Source organism: Panthera uncia, chromosome C2 (assembly GCF_023721935.1).
Source record: "Panthera uncia isolate 11264 chromosome C2, Puncia_PCG_1.0, whole genome shotgun sequence".
Taxonomy (NCBI): domain Eukaryota; kingdom Metazoa; phylum Chordata; class Mammalia; order Carnivora; family Felidae; genus Panthera; species Panthera uncia.
In genome coordinates, this window is record NC_064810.1 from 81956541 (window position 1) to 81982670 (window position 26130).

The following is a 26130-nucleotide window of genomic DNA, read 5'->3' on the forward strand; positions in this document are numbered from 1 at the left end:
GGATTTCAAGGGAGATGGTAGTGTTTATTTATCTTTATTTCTAAATAGCAGTTCGTTGGGTGCTGTACTTTACACAACTATCGTCTCACCAGTAGAAAACGAAAGGCACATAGGTAAGGTTACCTAGGGACACATTTGAAAGCACAGCAGCTGCATCTGAAGTGAAGTTTCTGCTTCGTTCTGAGGGTATCCCTGATGGAAAAATGGAAAATGTGGGAGCCAGATGAATCATGAAAAAGTCATAGGTGACAGACATGTATAATAAGGAGATTCCCACAATTAATATCACTGACTGGAAACATAGGGGCTATCTACATAAGCCTACATGGACTCATGTGGAAATGAACACTAACCACAATATCACTTTCTCATTCTTTCTTGACAGGTTATTACTTCAATTGGATGAGACAGAAAAAGCCTTTAATCAGTTTTGGTCCGAGCATCACTTGAAGCTTAATCAATGCCTACAACTACAACACTTTGAGCACAATTTTCGTGAGGTGTTATTTTCTTGTGTAATAGAGCTTCCTTTCATGGTTCAGTGACTTTTGGTTCTCTCTTCCCCCTTGGACTATGGATATTGGGTGTCCCCACTAACCCAGCCTGCTCCTTATATTCTTGCTTCCTCATTGATCATTCTCTTCTTCCTTTTTCAGGGGGGTAGCAATGTTCTAGAATCCCATTTTCCTGTTGACATACATGACATTTTGTGTATGGTTTATCTTCCTTTTTAAAAATGTTTATTTATTTATTTATTTATTTATTTATAGAACACAAGCAAGCAGGGGGAGGGGCTGAGAGAAGGGAGGAGGGGCAGAGAGAGGAAGAGAGAATCCTAAAAAGGCTCTGCACTGTCAGCATGGAGCCCAATGAGGAGCTCAAATCCACAAATCATGAGATTATGACTTGAGCCGAAACCAAGAGTCAGACATTTAACTAACTGAGTCACCCAGGCACCCCGAGGTTTATCTTTCTTTTTGATTGATAATCTGTAAAGGTGGTTTTACTATTTCATCTACATGTATCTCAACACCAAACTCCCTTTTCCACCCCTGCCCCAAGCTTAATCTAAAAGTTAATGAACTTAAAAAAAAATGTATATGTAGATACATAAAAGTCCTGAATCCTGTTTGGATTTTCAAGTTTTCTTAGAGTATACAAACCTATACCTCCAGAGAGGTGCTCATGGCTTATTTCTGGATGTTCTAATGTGTCTTAAAGGTTAAGCGTGCCCTGGACAATTTGTTGGCAGAGCAAGCAGAGTTTACAGACATCGGAGACAGTGTGATACGTGTGGAGCAACTTCTTAAGGAACACAAAAAACTGGAAGGAAAAGGCCAGGTTTGTTTTTTGCTGTTTTTATGGACTGGGAAGGAAATTGCTGGGGACAGTGAAAGATCATGTCCACTCATGATTGTTGGAAGGTTGCTGAAGGACACAGGAATGCCCAAATCCTACCTTTCCAGTCACCACACTGCCAGGTAGGGGGAGGGTTCCAGTAGACTTGCCTGCTGGTACAGAAGCAATGGGAGGAAAGGTCATAGTGGGCACATTATCTACTGGCAGGATGTAGGGGTGGGAGTTGGTGGTAAGGAGGGGAAACTTGAAAAGGGGAGACCAGAAAAAAAAACCCAACTAGTTTTATAACAAGCAGAATGGTGAGAAGGAGGAAATTGCTCCACATCAGTTCTGCTGCTACACAGAGCTGGCAAAGCTTTCTCCTTTCAAATGCCCCAAAAGTTGTCAATATCAAACTTGTAAAAGAATACGTGTTTCACAATTCTCATACCAGCATTAGACAGTTTCCCAGATCTGCACACAAGTCAGCAGGTAGGAATGATTCTATTTCAAGTCCTTACAAATTTGGGTTATTACAAATTAAGAAAGCCGAGTCCTCTCTTTCCAGAGAAGTTCTTTTCTGCTATTCTTAAATTAGATTCTCTATATTTTTGTCTCTTGGGGACTATGTCCTTGATGATTAGCACTTCCTTTCTGAGCTAATCTATATGCATGTTTTCCAGATGGTAATTTTGTAATATTAGAGATTTGCTTCAAAAAGTGTGGTCCTCTGGCCAGTGCATAGATGTCACCTGAGTGAGAACTTGTTAGAAATATGGAATATCAGGCACGCCCCCCCAGCTCAGAATCAGAATCTGCATTTTAATAAGATTCCTAAGTGATTGACATGTACATTATAGTTAGAGACATACCCCTCCTGCCAAAGGAGAAGTAACAAATACAAACCAGGTTCACTCTGACCCTAAGAGCTGTCAGTTGTGGATTCTGAGCTGGGGGTGCTTCTGCACATGTGTGAATACATGGACCCACCTGTATACCCAGACTCTCACTCAGGAATCTCATCCTTCCCTGTGAGTACTCCTTCTGTTATCAGTGATCATTTGAAGCTAAACATTTTAGTGCTGTAGGCATGAGTGATCAGAAACATTTCTCAAGCAGTGGAAACATTGAATTTTGTGTATGTAATGACTATGTATCTCAGATTCCCCAAGGCAGTCCCAATTTTATGTAATTTCAGTTCTTTTCAAGAGAACTCATTATTTTACTATGTATTTTCACTTATATACATTCATGTATTAGGGGAAAAAAAGCCTCACCAAGCTCAGTCCTTATATTTTGGGTTTGAAAAATATGGTCATAGCATATATATGAATGAAAGTAGCTATTGACCTGAAGGAGTTAATTCATTACCAGGTATTCCTTATCCTAGGTTCCATGGATATGGTGGCAAACCAGGCAGTTAAGACCCTGCTCTCACTGAATTTACATTCTCTCTGGAGAGAGAGAGAGAGAGAGAGAGAGAGAGAGAGAGAGAAGTAAAAAGTAATCAAATAAATACTAATGTCAGATAATGACAAATGGTATGAAGAAAATAACAGGATATAAGTGACTGGGGGTGCTACTTTAGCCCAGGTAGTCAGGAAAGGTCTCTCTGAGAAAGTGTCCTTTGAACTGAGCTCTGGATAGCCTTGCAAAGATTTGGGGAATAGCATACAAGGCAGAGAAGTCTCAAGTATGAAGCTTTTGAGGCAAGAATGAGGCTGATGAGTTCAAGGAATGTGTCTGGAACTTAGTGAGCCATAAAGGAACAAGGTGAGAGTGATGATGATGAAGATTGGGTTTTATTTCAGTGGAATCCATTGGAGGATAGTCTGGGTTGGGCTTTAAATCACTGCTGGGTTGGCTGGATCTGCATGACTGCAACCACTTTCTCTCTTCTGCCTACCTCCTTGGACTTGCAATCTTTGGTACATACTTTAGAGGCCGCTGATTAGAGCTAGGGGAGAAACCTATGGTCATGGGACACAGGAATGCTCTGTGAACCCATGATTCATCTTTCATGGGCAAAGTACCTGAACCAGGTAGACTAACCCACTGCAGATGACCTGCAGAGCCCAGGCACATTCGTTTTACCCATCCTGTGCCTTACTTATCCAGATTTTAACTTATTTTCCAAGGGATACAGTAGACCTATTTCTCTGCCTTTAGATGAACCAAAAAAGCTATCCTATCATAACCAGGACCTTTTTAACTGTCTTCCCTCAGACTTCTAAGAGGCAGTGTTTCTCCAGATGATAAAGGCTTGGGTAGCCTTTCCATTTGTCCTGCAAAGTGTTAAAGGAACAAGGTGATGTCTGGCTAGTCTACCAAAACCTGCTTGGGTTTATCCTTCACTCAGTACTCAGGGGTCACCTTCCCTCCTGGCATAGCCACTCACTAATATCTGGGTTGTTGCCAACTTCCTTATTCTGTACAGTGATATCATCCTCATGGGTAACCTCTGAGCCAACTCACTGACCAGACTCCTGCCACGTGCTTACTGAACCCATTCTTTTACCTTTGTCTGGTTTGACAGTTTGGCAGTCTTTTGAGTGCTCGTTTATAATTCTGAGAAACAGTGGTGGTTTCAGCCCCTACTCTTACTTCTTTAAAAGTAGAATTTACTCTAGGGTTTTGGCTGTAAGGCATGTCAGGGCACTTGGTGATGGGTCATCAGGGAGCAGACAAGGACAGGACAGGGGAACCAACCTGATTTCAGCCTTGACCTCTCCCCACACATCCAGGGGCCAGCAGTTACAGTACGTGTTCAAGAAGGCTTGGAACCGAGATCACTAATCTTCTAGGGATATAAATCTAGCTGGAGGGGCATGGCTTTTTTTTTAATGGAAATTTTCAAACACACACAAAAGTAGATCAACTAGTACAATGAACTCCCATGTGTACGCTCAGTTTGAACAGCCATTAACTTTCTGCCTTTCTTGTTTCATCTGGCCCACTTCTCCATATGTATATTCCATTCCTAGGCCATTATCTGTGGGCTCATTCTGGGTTCCTTGACACAGAGCATCACCCTTTCTCATCATTTTCTTTCACAGTAGACACTTTCATCTGTCATAGCAGTAGAATATGGGGAAAAATAAGCTGTTATTACAATAAGGGCTTCTGAATTATATGCTGCAACTTGACCATCTAGCATTCTGGAATTCTTGGCATCTCAAAGATGATAGGCTGGCTTGTGTTCAGAACACCAGATTTCAGCCATTTCTTTCTCATTATTTCTTTTACCTTGGTGGGTTTTCACCGGATTTTCTTCAGCAGAAGGTGTATAGACTAAAAAGCTGCAATTTGTGTGTGGGGGGTGGGTTACAGCAAAGTTCTTTGAAGGCACCTGAAGGATTTAACAGTCATGGCTGTGCAGCCATCATTTATAGCACATGCAAGGAGGCCAAGAGGCCTAGGAGGCGACAAGACACAGGCGTTGGAGCCAGACAGGAGTGGATTAAAATCTTTGCTCTAACAACCACCAGTTGTGTGCCCTTAGTCAAGTTTCTTAGTCTTTCCGAACACATCCCCTCATCTTATAAACTGTTAATAATCATTCCTGTTACCTGTGAAGATGAAATGAGGTAGAGATTTCATAAGGATTGAGTGCCTGGAGCATAGTAGATGATCAGAACCTGGAAGCAATTATTATTACCCATTCATTTCAGTACAGTGATCTTCTAGCCATCCAGTGTGGCTCCTGAGCTATATGTATGGATCTTTTCCCAAGACCCATCTGGACCGCCTATTCACACCTCTCTTCCAACATCTTGGTGTTTTAAGAACAGTTCTGAAGGGTGAGATGCTGCATGCCAAGCAAAGGGCAGGGTGTGATCACTACAAAGCACTTGGGAAATTTCCTGTGGCGAAGTTTCCTAGGCCCAGAAAACTTGTGCTATTCTTTTTTTTTTTTTAATTTTTAAAATATTTATTTATTTTTGAGAGAGAGAGAGAGAGAGGGAGAGAGGCAGAGTGTGAGCAGGGAAGGGGCAGAGAGAGACAGACACAGAATCTGAAGCAGGCTCCAGGCTCTGAGCCATCAGCACAGAGCCCAATGTGGGGCTGGAACTCACAAGTGAGGAGATCATGACCTGAGCCGAAGTCTGAGTCTTAACTGACTTAGCTACCCAGGCACCCCAAATTTGTGCTATTCATAATAAATTTGGCAGCTGGACTTTTAAAAAAAGGCAACAGACTTCCTTGCGAAGTTTTCACGTTTCTATATTTGACTAGAATCAGACAGGTTGATAAACCCAATGAAAATCAGAATTTGATCGGCCAAATGAGGTCTCTAAGCCTAGGCAGAACAAATGCAGCCATTTTTCTGTGTGTGTGTTGGTCAGAACTAGATTCTGGAGCCAGACTGCCTGAGTTTGAAACCTGTCTCTTCTCTTTCCTACCTGGGTCACTTTGGACCATTTGTGCCTCTACTTCCCTTTTGTTAAACAGGGCCTATGTCAAAGGGTCTGTGGTAAGGAGTAAAAGAAACGGTCAACTTAAGCATTCAGAATAGTGCCTGGCCTATAGTAAGGTCTCCATGAATATTAGCTATTTTCATTAACATCACAGAGGTAGTGGGGCAAACTGTGCTACGGAATGTTTCCTATGTTCAACCTGCAGTGGCTGAGCGGTTCTAGTAAGAGTGTCTCATTCATTCTTCATTCATTTTGCAAATATTTGTTGATCTTCTACTACTATATACCAAGTGCTGTTCTAAGTTATGAGGACACTACAGTGAGCAAAACAGTTAAAAATCACTGCCTGAGGAGTTAGCACTCTGACCTTTTCTATGCAGTGGTGACCATCTGGCCTTTGCTGGGCAGACCAAATGCACTGGGTATTTAAACCTGAGTTCTTTTAAATAGCTACTGCTTGATTTGTGTCACTTTATTCCCATATCATTACTCAGTTTTGTTTTGTACAACAATCATTTATTCCTAAGTACCTAATATGTTCCCCATGGCACGTTTTAGGCTAAATAAGAGCTGGTTCATGCTCACAAGGGTCTGCGGCATTAGCCCAGGCAATAGATCAGTGATCACAATATAGTGAAGTATGTGCTCTGATCAAGAAAGGCACAGAGTGTTATGGGAGCACAGAGGAGAGGCATCAAAATTAAATGGTGGGGTTAGAGAAAGCCTCATGGAGAAGGTGAACTCTGATGGGTGATGTACAGTTAGCTCCAGAGGAGTGTAGGTGTATCAGGAGGTGAGTTGGGGGGGGGGTGCGGGGTAGTGGTGAGAGAAGGATGGGGCTTTCTAGGCAGAGGGAGCAAGCAGAGAAGGCATGGAGGCCCAAAGCTGCCTGAATATTTGGAGAACTATGAACAGGTCATTAGTTGGGTTACAGTTGGGGGTGAGGAGATGGAGGAGGGAGAGGCACAGGCATGACCAGGTAATGAAAGGCCCTCTGCATTGCTCAGAAGTTTGAACTTTTCTCATGAAGACTGTGGGGATCCAGGGAAGGTTTTGAGGTGTGGCAGTGATGTAGACATGATGAGACGCTATAATGGAGTTGCTGTTTCATCAGAATTATGGAGCATGATTTGAAGGAGAGCCTGAAGGAAAGCAAAGAGACCAGCTGTCCTGGTCAGAAAGCAAGAAGGCAAGAACAGACAGTTCTTGCCCTGGAGAAGGGCTCAGAATTCGATGAAGTTGTTAAGAAGGATATGGGCTCTGCAGAGTTTGGTGAATGACTGGCCCAGGAAAGGGGCAGTGTTTTTGAGATTGTTGAAACCATAAACCACTGTAAGTTGAGAGAGGGGCAGGGTCATCACCTGGAGTCATCATAACTCCTTGTGTTACTATAAAAAGTTAAACTAGGGCAAATGCATCTTACTGGAATGCTTAACGTAGTCACGAGGGTGCACATGGCCTCTCAGCTTCTGGAGACCTTTGGAAGCATGGAAGTCATCTGTGTTGACTCACGGGTCAATGTTTTTTCACACAATTCCAGCCAAGTATATCACTATATCTTCTAGTTCACTGGCTAATAACATTTTATTGATCAAATATTTATGAGGTGCTTCTAAGTGTTTTCATGGAACTTACGTATTGGTAGTGGTGGGTGGAGTATGAGAGAATCATATGTTAAAGTAAACAAAGAAGATACTTTCAGGTAGAGGTCAAGAGCTGTTAAAAAAAAAAATGAAAACGAAGTGAGAGAGAGGGCCTGGGTGGGTGTGTTGCCAGGAGTGACTTAGATACAGTAATCAGGGAAGGTCCTGTGAGGAGGTGAGCCAACCTGGGAGAAGCATCCAAGGGAAGGACCCTGAGACAGGGGCTAGTTTGGTTGCCAGCCTTGTTTAAACCATCCCTCCTACCTGGATTACTACAGGAGACACCAGCTGGCCTCGCTGGTTTGCCTCTTCTCTGCTGTTCTCAACACTACAGCAGGAGCCATCCTTTTAAAAATATGAATGAGATCCTCTCTTCAGAACCCTCCAGTGCTTCCAAGTGCTCATGGTGGCATCAGGGCCCTCCCCAATCCAGTCTCCCTCTTTCTTCTGATTATGTCTCCTACTCCTTTCCTGTTTGCTTTCTCTGTTCCAGGTGGCCTCCTCCTGCTGCCTGAATATGTCAAACATGTCCCTACCAAGTACAGCATGGGTTGTTCCTCACCTCAGGCCTTGACTTCTCTGTGTCAGGGGTTCCCAGGGCCACACTCAGACTTGAAGATTTGCTAGGAGGACTCATAGGATTCAGCACATAATTGTACTCGTGGTTATGATTTATTACGGTGAAAAGATACCAAGCAAAATCAACATGGGAAAAGTGCATGGGGCAAAGTCTGTTGGGAATCAGATACAAGCTTCCAAGATTCCTTTTCCAGTGGAGTCCCATCAGATGATCCCCCCAGCAAAGGATTGTGACACTATTGTGAAATGTTGTCTATCAGGGAAGCTCATTCGGGACTCAGTGCCCAGTTTTTATTGGGGGCTGGTCACATAGGTATCTTCTGCCTGGCATATACCAGAATTCTCTACTCCCAGAAAGAAAGCAGGGGTTTAGTGTAAAGCATATTGTTTGTACCAATGGCACAGTGAGCCATTTTTATCAGGGGATGGCAGGAACCCTCCTGACATTCCTAGATGGCACCCAAGGCCTAACCTTACAAACAGGCCTTGCAAGGGCAGTGGTCTCTGTCTTGCTATGCTAACGCTTTGGCACCACTTGGATAGCACCTTCTCAGTGAGTCCTTCTCTCACCATCCTACTTAAAATAACTCCTTACCAGCACTCCCTGCCCTTCTCTCCCGATTTGATCTTTCTCTATAGCACTCATCACCAATTAAGATATTATATAATCTACATACCTAATTGTTTATTGCCTGTGTGTTCTATTAACATGTAAGCTTCATGAGGGCAGGGATTTTAGCTGCTTTACCACCAAACCCCTAACATGACAGTGTTTGGCATTTGGAGGTCCTCAGTAATATGTGATGAATGAATTAAAAACAAAAACATGGCACATGTGGTTAGAACAAAGCAAGCCATGCAGGGAGAGGTAGGAGGCGTGGTTTCTGGTCAGATGAATTCAGAGCAGAGTGGGATCCTGTGAGTCCCATGAAGGGGTTTAGATAAACATATTTCTTAAAGTTTCATGATCCCTCAGAGTTGTCCAAACCAGATCTTTACCAGTTTTCCAAATTCAGCTAACTCTACTCTCTCCTCATGTCACATGTCTGATCCTTTTACTTTTCCATTTAGTTTAAAGGAGAATTCAGAGTCTCCAGTTCTGGTCAGTATAACACTTCATGCTCTTCTGCCAAGAACTTATCACAGTTGTAATAATTGAATTACGGGTATAATTTATTTAATAATCCGAGTTCTCCATTAGACTGAAAATCATGGCTTGTTACCACTAGAGTCTCAGTGCCTCACCCAGAACTCAACAAACATTTGAATGAATGGCTTGCTCTTCTTCAAGGTGCAGGTGACCCTGGACTAGGCTAGACTTCCTGGAGACTTCAAACTGCCACAGAGCTTTCCCAGGTTCCCCAGCTCCGACTCTCAGCTTAAGACCTGAATCAACATCTCCCTAAGTTGTTCCTGGTTTGGAGCACACGGTAGGCAAATATCAGCCTCACCATGACCTGGCTTCTGATGCTTGGTTTTGGACGTTCACTTCACAGGAGCCCTTGGAAAAGGCCCAGCTGCTTGCAGTAATTGGGGACCAGCTCATCCAAAGCCACCACTATGCAGCAGACTCCATCAGACCCAGGTGTGTAGAGCTCAGGCACCTCTGCGATGACTTCATCAATGAAAACAAGAAAAAATATGACATTTTAGAAAAGTCCTTGGAGTTGCATAGACAACTGGACAAGGTGAGCACAGCAAAGCCATGACCTGATGTTTGCTAAATTTTCTGCAAAACAGTCTTAATCATACTCATCCTCCCTGCCCCACAACATTGCTGAGAGGATAATGTACTTCTTATGAAATAGTGCTCAAGAGGCATTAAAAGCTGTGAAGATGCTAGGTCATAGAGGCATTGGAGGTAAAAGTGCCCCCACCATCCCACCATATCCCATTAGAATGAACTAACATTCATTTTCCTCTGTGTAGACCTGGACTTAGAGTGTGTTTTGGCCCATGGGACATTTCTTGATTCCCCTTCAGACAGAGAGCCAAGCACTATATTTGCAAGTTGCTTCTCATATATAGGCATCATATTATTAATCCTTTTGGAGAAACTGAAGTACTAATGACCATTATACACTCCTACCTACCATTTATTGAGTACCTACTATGTTCCTGCCAGAAGTATAATTATGTCATCTATTTAATCCTCAAGACAACCTGTGAGGAAAGTATTAATGGCATTATTTTACAGAGGCAGAAACTGATATCCATCATGGGGAAGTCAATGGTTCACAACATTTAATACATGAGAATCAGTTTGCTATAATTGCAGATTCTCTAATGTACCATTCTGAAGACTCAGATTCAATAAGTCTAGGATGATGCCCAGGAATCAGTATTTCCGCCAAGTCCCCAGGTGATTCTGGTGCAGGTGGTACAGGGACAACACTGAGAAACTCTGGGATAAGTGACTGCTTACGACATACCTGGGGTAAAAATAGGGGACTGCAGATTTGAAGTCAGGACTGCCAAATTCCAAACCTGAGTCTCCCTAGATTAGACAGCAACACTGTGTGCAGAGGGCTCACAGGGAATGGGTGGAGCTCTGGTGCCCTTCAGTGGTGATCTCTGAGGCAGGTGCCGGGTCAGCAGGGGCAGTGACTTCTGGAGCCTTCCCTGTCAGCTGTTTGCAGGCAGCATGTGGCTCACGGCCATGAGTCAGCATGCTCCATTCCCATAACTGTTTCTCTCTGATGGCCAGGGGCACTCGCCCAGGCTGTTTATATCATCCCAATGCCAAAGGGATTTTAGTATCAATGAAATACAGCTGTTCCAGAAGCAAGTGGCTCCTAAGGGGCTGGTGCACAGTCTGTCCTGTGTGCTAAACTCTGCAGGATCAGCTGCTGTTTTTCTCACTCCATATCTGCTCTAGAGATAATAGCCTAATGCTGGTGTGTGTGTGTGTGTGTGTGTGTGTGTGTGTGTGTGTGTGTGTGTGTCTGGGAGAGCAAGCATCTGCTGTGACTCTGCAGAAGACCCCAGGTTAATGTTTTCTGCAGATCTAGGTATGTTTTAAGAGAAAGTTTTCACATTATATATTAAAGCATGATTTATATTATTTTGAAAATCCAAAAATGTAGGAAGGAGAAGGAAAAGGAAAAAAGTTTCTTATGGGCATCTACACATGCCATCCCCCTCCTTATCCCTACACATTGGTAATCATTAATTTTTAAATATCTTTATTTTGTTTTGTTATTCTAAAAGTAGTACACATTCAGCATAAGGAATTTAGGGAAAAAACATACAAACTTAAGTTGCCTATAATTTTCCCACTTAGAGATAACTACTCTGGAGTGCTCCCTTTTGTTCTTTTTCCCCCTGTATAGTTATTTTACGTAGCTCTTCAGGTCACATGGTAAATGGAAATGCAGATGTGCTTGCACTGGCAGCCTCTTTATACATAAATATTCTGGCAGCACAAGGGTCCCTGTCTTTCTGTTTAAGTCTTTAAAAAATTAAATTGTTAGAATTCATCACCTATCTGACTTCATCCCAGCATTCTGGGAAAAGTTTGAGTATTGCTGTTGTGAGTTACAAAGCTTTGCATTCTTCGATGCTTCCCTAGGAAAGACAAATACCAGTAAATGCAAATGTGGACAGAGAAAAGTAGTGTTATTGTTAAAAGGGATGTTCCCTTCCCTAGGAAGACTTGTAGAGTCCAGGTCTAATATCTCATTTGTCACCCTATGGTCTTGTAACCAGTTAGGATGCACAATGAATGGCCTAGAATGTAAACCTGAAAAGTCATTGGTTACATTTCTCCACAGTTAAACCAAGCTTAGGAATACCTAACTCTCTCCTTTTGGAGATGTAGCAATTACTGTCTGTGGAAGAGAGAAGAATGTTTATACGATTTTTTTTTACTGACTGGATGACTTTCCTGAGATGTGGACAGATGTAAAATTAGTTTGGGCTTGTCCACCTTATAGTTGCATTGACAGTGGTTAGACCTCTGAAGTTTATGTTGTCCCATGACAATTTCCTGTTGTCTTAGGATCCTTCTAGACCACAGATGAGCTCAGACCTCCTGAGGGTTGTGGTCAGGCTGACTGCATAGGGCACTGTGTTTCTTTTGAAAAGGTCAGCCAATGGTGTGAAGCAGGAATCTACCTTTTGGCTTCCCAAGCTGTAGACAAGTGCCAGTCACGAGAGGGAGTTGACGTTGCCTTGAACGACATTGAGGCATTCCTGGGCACCGCGAAGGAGTACCACTTGCCCAGCCACATGGAGTTTTACAGCCAGTTCGAGTTGATACTCACCCTTGACCTAAAGGTAATGTTTCTGGGTTATTTTAATCTTGTGGTTGGAAAGAAGCACTGGGGGCCTTTTGACTATTGCTTAAGAAAGTCCGGGTAGGATGTACTGAGCAGGTTCACCAATTCCTGTGTTCTGAGGTGGCCTCTTAGACTCTTGGTCTGTGCTTCCTGGCAAATACCCTTCACGGTCTCACCCAAATATCACTCTCAGTCATTCGTTTCTCTACAAATACTCATCAGCATCTCTGATATACCACATACTGTGCTGAGGGCACAGCAATAATAGACATGGTTTCATCTCTGATGGAACCTAATAAGAGAGGCTGACATTAATAAATGTCAAACACAAAACATAAGAATGTGTTACAAGTTAAGATAAGTGTTCTGGAGGAGGGATTTGGGATCCTGCTGAGCATGTGATAGAAAAACTTGACCTGGACTGAGAATACTTGAGCCAAGGCCTGGAGAATGTGTAGAGATGATGGGGGAGCCTTTCCAGATTAGAAGTAACAGCATGTGCAGAGGACACAGGCCTGGAGGGAGTCTGTTACAAGTACAGAACCCAAAGGTCAGGGTGGCTGGAGTACAGAGAGCAAAGGAAGGGTGTTTGGGGTGAGATAAGAGAGGGGCAGATGAGGTGGGCTTTGTGGGCCGTCTTAAGGAGTTTGGTCTTTATTCTAAGAACAGTGGGAAGCCACTGAAGGATTTAAGCAGGGGAATAACTTGATTGGATTTGCATTTTGAGAGGAGCACTCCTCTGTGAAGTCAGCAGAATTCTGTATGGCACACCTTCCTCTGCGATTCCCACCACCTTGTATGTATCTCTTCAGTAACACCTTCTTTACTTCTTTGAGTCACGGGCCTCTTTTGAGTCATGGAATCTGATTCATATACTTTCAGGACCAGCATACTCAAAGTGATTAAAGAGAGTTTGATATAGGCACTTTTTACAAAGATATGGCAGGATTTAGGGAACCCAATAAGGATGGTGAAGGTCCCTGGGGCTAGCAAGAAAATGGAACCAGACCACCCATAAGCCTAAAGAGCAAAGGGGAACCCAAGAAGCACTGTAGCTGTGACTGTGACAGGCAGCTAGTAAGGGTTGTGGCCTTGGGCAGAGGAATGCAACTATTAATGGAGAAATATATATCCCTACTCTCCTCTCTCCCTCTCTTGGATGTCCAGGTAGTGCTTCCCCTTGGCCAAACCAACTAAAAGACCATAGGCAAGTGAGCCTATCCAACAGAGTCCATACAGGTCAGCTTCCTGGGACACAAAGCAGGGAAAAGAAGACATAGTAGAGTGACAAATAGGGAATATCCGGCATATGTAACTTTTATAATTAATTTTATGGGATGCCCTAAAGCCCATCCATGAATTCAGGCTAAGAGCCTTTGCTGTAAAATGTTGTATACCACACTACATTCTACTTATTTATTTTAAAAATTAATTAATTAATTTAATTTTAGAGGAAAATTAATTTTCCTCTAAATTTTAGTGGGAGGGAGAGAGACAGCCATCAGGGGAGAGGGGCAAAGGGAGAGAGACAATCTTAAACAGGCTCCATGCTCAGTGTGGAGCCTGATGCTGGGCTCAATCTCATGACACTCGGATCATGAGCTGAGCCGAAATCAAGAGTCAGATCCTCAACTGACTGAGCCACTCAGGCATCTCTATTTATTTATTTTATTTTTCTTTAAGTTTATTTATTTATTTTGAGAGAGAGTGAGAGTGGAGGAGGGGCAGAGAGAGAGGGAGAGAGAGAATCCCAAGTAAGCTCCCCACTTTCAGTGCAGAGCTCCATGTAGGGCTTGAACTCATGAACTGTGAGATTATGACCTGAGCCAAAATCAAGTCGGACATTTAATGGACTGAGCCACTCAGGCTTCCCAGCTACTTATTTATTTTAAATGTCTGTCTTGCTTATTACACTGGGAGCTCCTGAAGGGCAGGAGCCTCATCCACCCCTGCATTCTTGTGCCTAACCTTTGCCTGGTGTCCAATTTATATTTATTGAACAAGTGGGAAGGCAGGTGACAGTGGGCAGATTACAGTGGGGGTAGCTCAGTATGGTGTTGTATGTTAATGATGTTCTTTCCCTTAAACCTCTTGGTGGTAAGCTGTGATCTTGGTAAGGGGTGGGGGATGTGTAGGCAGATACCCTCCCCCAACACAAAGATCCTTCTACTTCCTTGCAGAAGGAACAAAGACAAGGCCCATCTGGTGTAGGTTCTACATTGCAGACCCAGTATTGGTAGCTCCAGGTCAGATTCCTAAGGCAGATCTGTCTCACCCAGCTCCAACTCCATTAGTTGCTCAAATAGGTGTATCAGGTCCACCAGGGAGATTTGTAGCCACAGCTGCTGTGCTGCCCAACTTCAGTGAACTTTCTGACCATACCACCTACCAGGAAATGAATAAAACTTAATAAACCACCTCTGAGAAATATGCAGAAACATGAAGGAAGGAGAGGATTATAAGAGAAATATTTTTGAAAAAATCCTGTAGGTCATATGGATTAAAACATCTCCAAAGTCCATCTTTACTTCTTTTGGTTTGGAATAAAATTTTAGGTTGTAAAATTTAAATATCCTGTTGTGTCAAAGAAAGTTTTGTCCACTGAGAAGTAATGACTTTATTGTCAAAACTGGTACTCTATACATATAAAAATATTCCTAGATATATGTATATGTAGATATGGTACAGACACATGTATCTTTTTACTTTGACAGTTGAGATAGCCTAGAAGCAAAGAGACCCCCCCCCCCATGCCAGTGAGCACACCTAGCACCGAGATCTTGGTTTCTAATACCATTCTTCAGTAAAGGAGACCTAGGCTTCTTAGAGAAATGGCTGATTCCAGGGCTGGGGCAGGAAATACGTAAGGTGATCTTACAGCATCTTGTAGTGCCGGAATGAACTACTAAAAATAAAACAACAAACCATAGTGATGGGATATAGGCAACAACTGAAAAGAACTGATGACCAATGCTAGAACAGTTAGAACAACAAAATTAATAAAGTACTATTGGATTATAGCCCCAAAGAAATTATATATCCATGAATCCATCCTGATATGAATAAATGATGGAATAAATAAATAAATGGGGCAGATGAGACTAATCTCCTATGAAGAATTCCAAATTATTTATGTAGATACTTTGCTCTTGAGGAGGTAGAATATAGTTTTCCAGCCCTTAAATGTGGGCTGTACATAGTGACTTCCTTTCAAAGAGTATAGAACAGAGAAGGAGAAACAAAAGTGAAGTGACTTTACACACAGGACTTCAGCCAGGTGACCAAGGTCAATATCAACAGTGTTGTCAAGTAGATATAATGTACCCTCGATATGATGGATGAACATGGTACTTTACTTCCATGGCCTTACCCCCAAAGCCTGTAACTCCAGTCTAATCATGAGAAAAACATCAGATAAATCCCAGTTGAGAAACATGCTACAAAATATCTGACCAATACTCCTCAAAATAGTCAAAGTCATCAAAAATCAGGAAAAGGTGAGAAATTGACACAGCCAATAGGAGCCTAAAAAGTCATGACAACTACATGTAAGCTGGTATCCTGGATAGGACCCTGGAGGGAACAGTACACTAGGTAAAACTAAGGAAATCTAACTATAAAGTATGGACTTTTATTTAATAATAATTATAATAATTTTAATTATTATTATTGTAATTATAATTTTAATACTGAAAATAACATATCAACAATGTTTTATTAATTGTAAGAAATGTACCATACTAATGCAAACTGTTAATAATAGGGGAAACTGGGTGATCTATATGGGAATTCTCTGTACTATTTTGTAATTTTTTTGTAATTCTAAAACTACTAGAAAAAATAAAATTTATTTCTAAAACACTAGTACTCCATATCTAAACAGTTGAATCTGTTACATTTAAGACATGGTAATCATCATGGTAAGTGGTAAATCATGGTAAATCATGGTAAACTGCTGTTCTTGTAGCAGCCACCTTGTCTGTCTGAGGCTCTTCAAGTGCCTTTCTGCACTATCCTCTTAGTGCTGCTGTTTTGATTTTTCTCCTTCCTTTGCTTTCACTGCCCAGTTTAGGTAATTAAACAATCGCAGTAACAAGTAGCAAAATTCAATTCTTTAAATATTCACTGTGTGGGGCAGGGGGCACCTGGGTGGTTCAGTTGTTTAAGCGTCAGACTCTTGATTTTGGCTCAGATCATGATCTCACAGTTCCTTGAAATGGAACCCAGAGTCAGGCTCTGCACTGACAGCTCTCTCTCTCTCTCTCTCTCTCTCTCACAAAATAAACAAATTAACATTTTTTAAAAAAGAACAGAAATTAAAAAAAATAAATATTCACTGGGAATCCAGTTTGTGCTTTATTCTGGGAATACAATAATGAAAGTCACAATGCCCATAATGAAGGTGCTGGCAGTTTAGTGGAAGACAAACGTGTTTCCGGTAAGTGTGTGTTGGTCCAAGAGCATGTGGAATGGAAGGGATAGTGGGGCACGTAGAGGAGGCAAAGGTCAGCTCAGCCTGAAGAAGAAGAAGACATCATAGGAGAAGATGCCTAAATTTGGACCACATAGGAGTTTTTAAGGGAGAAAAAGCAGAGGGAGGAAGAAGAGTTACAAAGGCAGAGAGGCTGGAAACAAGAGCATTTGGTAACTGCCGCCCCTGGAGGCGGGAGTGAGGGGTGGGAACTAGTGGAGGTTAGACTGGAGGGAAATCAGGGTCAATTAATGAAGGGCCCAGTGAGGAGTCATGGACCCCTCCATGAGGAGTCTGGACTTTGTCCTGAAGCAGTGGGATGCCCCAGCAGGGCTTTTAAACAGGAAAGTTGTATGGTCAGACTTACATCCTGGAGAGATAATTCTGATTGTGGTATGGAAAATGGATTTGCAAGTAAAAAGAGTTCAGAGGAACGGAGGAGATGCAGTTGTTAATCTTGCACCGGCTCCCCTTCACCTGAGTTTAGGAATTTAGGGTCTCGTCTGACCACCTGACCATTTCCAGGGTTTACCGTGGGATCTTCAGGAAGAGATGCAAAAAGGCAAGGGTGATTCAGGTCCTGTCTAGTCCAAGTGGTGAGCCACTGGGCTCCAGCATGTGGCACTGACCTCACATCAGAGCTGTATACCATACATGAACAACTTGACATTCTTTCAGTCAGATTTCTTGATCTTTGTGCAACAGTTAATGCCTATGTCTCAGTTTCCGTTTCCTCAAGCTTATCATTGGGCTGTCTCATCACCATCCCTCCAAAATGCAAACTGACATTGCTATCACCCTGACATAAAGGGATTTGGTTTCTTTTGGGATCTGGACTCATAGCTGTGTTGTCAGAACCTCTAGTCCACTGTACAGCAAGCTTCCTGAGACCAGTCACACGTTCTCTGAAGAGACCTTTTAAACACAAGCCCCACCTTAATTTAGATTGGGGGTCAGCAAACTACTGCCTGTGGGCCAAAGCTGCTTGCCACTTACTTTTAGAAATAAAGTTTCATCAGAGCACAGCCACACTCATTCATTTATGTAGCATATATTATCTATGACAGCTTTTATGGTACAATAGCAGAGGTCAGTAGTTGTAACAGAGACCAGTGTGCAAAGCCTGAAATATTTACTGTTTGGTCCTTTACAGAAAAATTTTGCTGATCCCTAGTCTAGACCAGCACTGTTGAATAGAAATGTAACTCAAGCTCTCTACGTGACTTAAGATTTTCTAGTAGCCACATTTACAAAAGCAAAAAGAAACTAGTGAAATCAACTTTAATAATGTCTTGTTTAACATATGTCCAAAATATTGTTTCAATATGTAGTCAATATCAAAGTTAATAATGAGATATTTTACATTCTTTTTTTCATACTATGTCTTCAAAATCCAGTGTGTATTTTACACTGATAGCACGGCTCAACTCAGACCAGCCACATTTTAGACCCTACAAGGAGTAAGACCAGCACTAGACCTTGGAGTAGACGTCAGCCTTGACAGGACTCTGAGGCCACAGTTGTTCCATAGCTGATGTGCCAGTCCTCCCTCAGGGCTCTTGGCTCTTTCCCTCAGAAGATGGCCCAGCATAAAAAAGACAAATGTAAGGGTGCCTGGGTGGTTCAGTCGGTGAAGTGTCTGATTTTGGCTCAGGTCATGATCTGATCTGACCCATCAGATCATGAGTTCAAGACCTCATAAGTTCAAGCCCTGCATCAAGCTCTGTGCTGACAGCTCAGAGCCTGGAGCCTGCTTCAGATTCTGTGTCTCCCTCTCTCTCTCTGAGCCTCTTCCTCTCACACCCTATCTCTCTCAAAAATAAATAAGTATTTAAAAAACAAACAAAAAAGACAAATGTACTTTTCCAGTTGCAAAACGTGGCAACCTCCTCCCTGAGTGTGCTGAGTCTGTACTTTCAGAATTAGGCACTCTGGAAGGCTTGTGGTAGTGGAGTTCTTCTAATTCTGGGTCCTTTCTTTGGTGGTTTAAATCATACAGGAGACGGATGTCATGACAAAGACTACCCACTTCCCTTGACCCACCAGAGCTGGAGGGATGTCATACTGGAAGCAAGGCCAGAAGAAATGTATTTTGCAGAATTTAGGCCTTGGTGAAACTCGGAGACCTCCAAGTCTTGTTTTTAGTTCTTTTGAACCTCTGTCTTAGAGCATATAGTCAGTTATGGGAATGTCTGTGAGTTTCATCTTTCCCCTGATTTTTTTTTTCAGTTTATTTCTTTACTACTTATAGAGAAGGGGTCATACAGAATAAAGTTTAAATGTTTATCCTTGGGTGGTTCCCTTGATCCTGCCTCAGGATGTAGCCAACTCTTTCCTCCAGAACACTTCAACTCTTTTCTCCATCAGGGCTTTTATTCAGGATACACCTCTTATTTTGAAACCCTCCTGTTTAGAAAAGTGGCCTGATGCCCTTCATTCATAGTCTATGGCATCCTCTTCCACTATTTTCATTCTTTTTTCTTAAAATGTTTTATTTATTTTTGAGAAAGTGCAAGTGGGGGAGGGGCAGAGAGAGAGGGGAACAGAGAATCCCAAGCAGGATCTGTGTGGACAGTAGTAAGCCTGATGTGGGGCTCAAACTCAGGAATCATGAGACCATGACGGGAAGCAAAGTTGGAAGCTTAACAGACTAAGCCACCCAGGTGCCCCTATCCTCTTCTACTATTAATGGACATGGCTTAGTGAACATTTATCTACTCAATATATATTTACTGAGCACTACTCTGTGCCGGGCAGTGTTCTAGGCATGGAGATATGGTGGTGAAAAGGATATGATCATTGCCCATAAGGTGAGAGATTCAGACTCTTAGAAGCATAATTCCGGTGCAAGGCAAGTTGTGCAATGATTTGCATATGGATGGAAGGGTCACCTGAAGGAGGTGGGGTTGGAGGAGGAGGGGAAGACAAGAGAAAGGGAATGCTTCATGTCGTCAGACTCAGTGCAGAGTGACCTGGTCATGATTTGCTTTTGTTTCTGCAGGCCAAAGCCCAGGAAGTCCTGCAGAAGCTGGGTGATGTGCAGGAAATATTTCACAAGAGGCAAATGAGTCTGATGAAACTGGCAGCCAGACAGACTCGCCCGGTGCAACCCGTGGCCCCTCATCCTGAGTCCTCCCCAAAATGGGTGTCACCGAAAACCAGCCAGCCCTCCACCTTGGGTAGGTTATTTAGAGAGGAAGCTTCGTGCCTTTATGTTTCATCAGTGCTCATGAGGGTTGAGATTGTGATTGCTTAAGATGCATAATGGTTGTTGTTTTGACAAATATTATTTAAAATAAACTACAGATGTGGAAGAGTACAGGCATTGAAGACTTTATAGAGTTAGGTAAAAAAACTGAGTGCCTGGATACAAGGAGACCTCACAGTCTAGAAGAGGAATAATATACATGTGCAAACAACATCAGCATAAAATAGTCTCCATTAAGGACCTTTAAAATGCTTACAAGACATAAGAGACTGTTAAAAACTGAGAACAAATTGAGGGTTGATGGGGGGTGGGAGGGAGGGCAGGGTGGGTGATGGGTATTGAGGAGGGCACCTTTTGGGATGAGCACTGGGTGTTGTATGGAAACCAATTTGACAGTAAATTTCATATATTAAAAAATAAAAAAAAATAAAAAAAATTTCTCCTAAATAAATAAAGTCTTTGGCATTGGCACCCTCAAAGCACAGGAAAAAATAAAATAAAATAAAATAAAATAAAATAAAATGCTTACAAGAGGGGCGCCTGGGTGGCGCAGTCGGTTGGGCGTCCGACTTCAGCCAGGTCACGATCTCGCGGTCCGTGAGTTCGAGCCCCGCGTCAGGCTCTGGGCTGACGGCTCAGAGCCTGGAGCCTGTTTCCGATTCTGTGTCTCCCTCTCTCTCTGCCCCTCCCCCGTTCATGCTCTGTCTCTCTCTGTCCCAAAAATAAATAAATTTGAAAAAAAAAATTAAAAAAAAAATAAAATAAAATGCTTACAAGATTCTATTAGCAATGGAGTGGTAAAGTTTGGAAAGATAAAAACAATAGATAAGTCCTTACACCCATCCTGCATGGTCTTCATTACTATAGCTTACTAGTAAGCCTTGAGATCAGGTAGGGTACATCTTCTAACTTTGTTCTTTTTCAAGACTATTTTGGCTGTTTTAGATTCTTTTTATTTCCATATAAATTTTATTTTATTTTTTTTAAAGTTTATTTTATTTATTTTGAGAGAGAGAGAGAGCAAGCGGGTGGTGGGGGCAAAGAGAGAGGGAGAGAGAGGATCCCAAGCAGTCTCTGCACTGTCAGCACAGAGCCTGATGCAGGGCTCGAACTCACAAAACATGAGATCATGACCTGAGCCGAAATCAAGAGTCTGCCCCTTAGGGGCACCTGGGTGGCTCAGCTGGTCAAGTGTCTGACTTTGGCTCAGGTCATGATCTCACCATTCATGGTTTCGAGCCCCGCATCAGGCTCTGTTCTGACAGCTCAGAGCCTGGAGCCTGCTTCAGATTCTGTGTCTCCCTCTGTCTCTGCCCCTCCCCTGCTCATGCTCTGCCTCTCAAAAATAATGTTTAAAAAAATGTTTTTTAAAGTCTGCTACTTAACGGACTAAGCCCACCCGGGTGCCTCCCATTTAAGTTTTAGAAGCACGTTTCAATTTCTGCTGAGATTATGCTTGAGGTTGCACTCATTTTAGAGATCAATTTGGGGAGAGCTGTTGTCTTACCAATATTGAGTCTTCCAATTCATAAATGTTGTTAACTTCCCATTTATGTAGGTCTTCTTTAATTTCTCTTGGCAGTATAGTATTTTTTTGTTTTTGTTTTTGGTGTGCTTTTTTAAAAGTTTTTATTTAAATTCCAATTAGTTAACATAAAGCATGATATTAGTTTCAGGTGTACAATATAGTGATTCAACACTTCCATGTAACACTCGGTGCTCATCACAAGTGCACACCTTAATCCCCATCACGTATTTAACCCCCACGTCTCCACCTTCTCTCCTCTGATGACCATCAGTTTGTTCTCTATGGTTAAGAGTCTGTTTCTTGGTTTGCCTCCCTCTGTCTTTTTTTCTTCTCCCTTTGCTCATTTATTTTGTTTCTTAAATTGCACATCTGAGTGAGATCATATGGTATTTGGCAGTATAGTAGTTTTGAGTATAGAGGTCTTAGCCATTTCATGTTTTTTTTTAAGTGTATAGTAAATGGAACTTACCATATATAACTATCAATAAGAATATATTTCTGCATAAAATACAATCAGGTCATCTGTGAATTGGGACATTCTGCCTCTTCTGTTTCAAACTTCATGCTTTTTTCCTTTGCCTTATTATAATGGCTAAGACCTCCAGTACAATGTTAAATAGAAGGGCTGAGAGCAGACAACCTTGTCTTTTCCCAGTATTAGGGGAAATAATTCATTTTTTACCTTAAAGTGTGATGTTAACAGTAAGTTTTTCACAGATGCCTTTTACCAAATAGAGGAAGTTCCCTTCTCTCCCTCATTTGATAAGAATTTTCATCATGAATGATTGTTGACTTTTTCAGATGGTCTTTTTGGTGCATATATTGAAGTAATCATATAGTTTTTCTCCTTTATTTGTTAATGTGGTGGATTGCAATGATTTGTTTTCAAATATTAAAACAATTGTACATTCCTAGGATAAACTGCTCTTGGATATGATATGTATATCATTCTTTACTTCATGTATTTTGAAACTGTTATTAAGCACTTACATGTTCATAATTGTTATGTCTTCCAGATATACTGGCCCTTTTATAATTAGGAAATATCTCTCCTTCCCTCCTTTAGTAATACTCCTTGTCCTGAAGTCTATTTTGTCTGATACTAATATAGCATTCCAGTTTTCTTGTGCTTAGTGTTTGCATGATATATTTTTTCCTTTCTTCTGTTTCCTTGTTTTTAAAGTATATCTCTTATAGGCAGCATATAATTGGGTCTTGGCTTAAAATTTTTTTTAGTTTATTTATTTTTGAGAGAGAGAGAGAGAGAGAGAGAGAGAGAGCGAGCATGAGCAGGAGAGGGGCAGAGAGAGAGGGAGATACAGAATCCGAAGCAGGCTCCAGGCTCTGAGCTGTCAGCACAGAGCCAGATGTAGGGCTGGAACTCCTGGACTGCAAGATCATGACCTGAGCCTAAGTCAGATGCTTAACTAACTGAGCCACCCAGACACCTGGGTCTTGACTTTTTAGTACATTCTGTTAACCTCTGCCTTCTAATTGGAGTATTTAGTCCATTTACATACAATATAATTATTGATATAGTTGGATTTAGAACTATAATTTTGTTATTTGTTGTTTATTGTCTCATTTTTTTTATTCCTCTGTTCCTCCTTTCCTACTTTCTTTTGCGTTAGCAAATATTTTTAGTGTTCTGTTTTAATTCCTTTATTGGCTTTTTAGCATACCTCTTTGCATTGTTTTTCCCAGATATTTTCCTTAGAGATTATTATGTTCATTTATCACAGTCTACTTAGAGCTAATATTATAGCATCTTATGTAAAATATAGGAAATTTGCAACATTATAGCTCCATATGCTTCCTTCCATGCTCTGTGGTATATTCTTCTGTATAGTCTGTTATATTTTATATATATAGTCTTTTACATCTACTCTCTTATTCAGGCATTTCCAGTGTTCTTTTTATTCCTTACTGTAGATCTGAATCATCATTTTGTGTCATTTCTCTCCAAGCTGAAGAACCTATAGCATTTCTTGTTGTGCAGATCTTCTGGCAACAAATCCTTTTTGTTTCTATTTATCTGAAAATTATGGGGTCTTCTGATAATTCTCCATTTAGTATGATTTACAGTCCTCTGTCTCCTGTCACATATTCCACTTTTTAGAAGCAAGTCTTGACAACAGTTTGGTGCATTTATTCTTGAATTTTCTGTGTGCACACACATACACACACACTCATAGACATAAGTGCATATGCACACTCAATATAATTTTGCACACATCCTGCTGACACAAACAGACACTCACACACATGGAGTCATCTTTTTGGATAGCTAGAAACAGGACTTGGCTCTCCTTACTTCTCATCTAGGGCTCTTTCCCAAAACTAAATTATGCTCACTTCTATGATTTTTTTCCTCTGTCATTGTTTTAAGGGATATATGTTTGTTATAAGCAAATAAAGTGAGAATGACAGCTTGTTTCTCTTTCTTTTTCAAACATAAGATTTCATAAAAGACAGTGACCCTTCTAGGGTAAACAGACTTTTTCATGTCTGAATGGATATCACTGACCTGGCAACTTGCTCATTCTGCAGAACAATTCTGCACTTTTGTTTTGGATAGTAACCACTGAGTATGGATTCAAGCAAATCACTAATGGGATTTTCAGACACACTTGTCTGATTCCTTAGTAACTGCGTCCGTTACAAGATAAATCATTACATTTCACAGTGTAAGGAATGCGAGGGAGCTGGAATCTTGACTGTGACTCTTGTTAGCCGGGTGCCTTGGTTACAATATTTAACTTCTCTGAAGTTTATAAGGAACATGAAAAAATTCTTTTGTGGCTGTAATAATAGCTAAAATTTACTGTTTACCATGATCTAAACACTCGGCATATATTAACTCATTAAGCCTCATAACAACCCTATACTGTAGGCTTTCTCATTATTTCACATTTTATAGACGAAGATGGTGAGGCACAGAGATTACTCTGATAATATGTGTCTTGGACAAGGAATAGCAAGACTCGAATGCCGGCAGTGTGGCTCCTTGCCCCTGCCTTTAACTTCAGCACTTTACTTACATTGTTAAGGGCAGGTACTCCTCAGCCATGGGTGTTGCCGAATATAATGTATTATGCGCTTCTAGCATCCAGTTATTATGCCTGCAATCACTCAGCTTACAGGGATCCTGCAGAGAGTGAGGAGCCCAAAGGAGTGTTCATTGTTATGAATTTCCTTCAGGGGTTATATAACCAGGAGCAGCAGTGTACTTCACTACAGATTTCAATAATATCTGTGAAAAATCCATAGAAAGCCCAAGCGGATTCCAGTTGACTCACAGAACCTGGGGTTGGGAGGAACCTCTGGAGGCCACAGTTTACCACAGATAAGTTCACCACAGATAAGAATCAGGGCGATATATTGGGGACATTAGATGGATGGTATTTTGGCCATAGGACCTAGAAGTGCTCAAATTCTGTCCTGGGTTAATCACATGTATCCTGTGAGTTTTCCAGGGGAACTCTCTACACAAGGATGTTGACAGTGACAAGAACTCGAAGTACCACTTATTTATTAGCCTTGTAGCCATCATCCCCAGTGCAGCCTTCTGGCAAAGCTGGGTGAGAAAGCCTCAAGGTCTAACCAGGGCTCCTCCTCCACAAGTCCCATTCTTACTGCCAAATGGCCTTGGAGCCTGAAGAAAGGATGTCTCCCAGGTGTCCAAGAGCTCTGTGGAAAGGAGGGGAGGGTGACGGAGTGACAGAGAGAAGAGAACAAGAGCAAGATAGCCCAGTTCTGTCCTGACTGAGCTAACCAATTTTTCCCATGGTTGTCTCATCCACTAACAAATGCAGTTCCATCAGTTCTGGAATCCAACTGGTAGATTAGCAACAATTTCTGGCTGGGCAGGCATAGACATCCACTTATATAATCATAGTGTGATTATGTGAGTGTGGGTGTGGGGTGTGTGTGTGTGGGTATGTATGTGGAGAGTGAGAGAGAGGGAGAAAACATTTTAAAGAAGACTATAAGGAAATATACCAAGTGGTTGTATTTAAGTGGTAAGATTTCAGTATTTTTCAAAAATTGTCGATGATAAGCACAAATTAACTACCTCTATAATGAAAAAATATATATCCAATGAATGTGGTATTTGGAATTGAATCTGGTCTTTTAATCCAAAACAACATCAACTGCAATATTATACAGTACAAAGATAAATGCTAAAGCAGCAGTGCATAGAAAGATCCATCAAGGGTTTTTTAAAATGTGTTTATTTTGTTTATTTTGAGAGAGAGAGAGAGAGAGAGAGAGAGCAAGCAGGGGAGGGACAGGGAGAGAGTGAGAGAGAGGATTTAAAGAGGGCTCTGTGCTGACAGCAGAGAGCCCAATGCAGGGCTTGAACTCACGAACTGTGAGATCATGACCTGAACTGAGTCAGATGCCTAGCCAAATGAGTCAAGAATCTATAAAGTTTTCATGTCCAGGAAGACTTCATGAAAAAAGTGACCTTTTTATGGAGACTTAAAAATGGGAATGATGGAAACTCTATCGTTTTTACCACATTGTATTTACTGATTTATTGTGGTTTGATGTTTCATGTGATGTTGTGTGTGACTTTTGTCTCTTTGAATCAAATGTTAAATGCCTGGGGTCAAGAACTATTTCTTTTCTGCTCTCTCCTTCACCTTCAATTTCATCTCC

The 26130-nt window shown here is 41.6% G+C and overlaps 1 protein-coding gene across 1 annotated transcript in view; it reads left to right on the forward strand.

The window, feature by feature from the left end:
- MCF2L2 (MCF.2 cell line derived transforming sequence-like 2) overlaps positions 1 to 26130 on the forward strand; it is a 258201-nt gene that overhangs the window by 120032 nt on the left and 112039 nt on the right. Inside the window, exons 9-13 of the mRNA XM_049628514.1 lie at positions 386 to 500; positions 1222 to 1341; positions 9475 to 9666; positions 12065 to 12256; positions 19731 to 19908. Of these exons, the coding sequence (XP_049484471.1) occupies positions 386 to 500; positions 1222 to 1341; positions 9475 to 9666; positions 12065 to 12256; positions 19731 to 19908 (797 nt within the window). The remainder of the gene's footprint in view (positions 1 to 385; positions 501 to 1221; positions 1342 to 9474; positions 9667 to 12064; positions 12257 to 19730; positions 19909 to 26130) is intronic.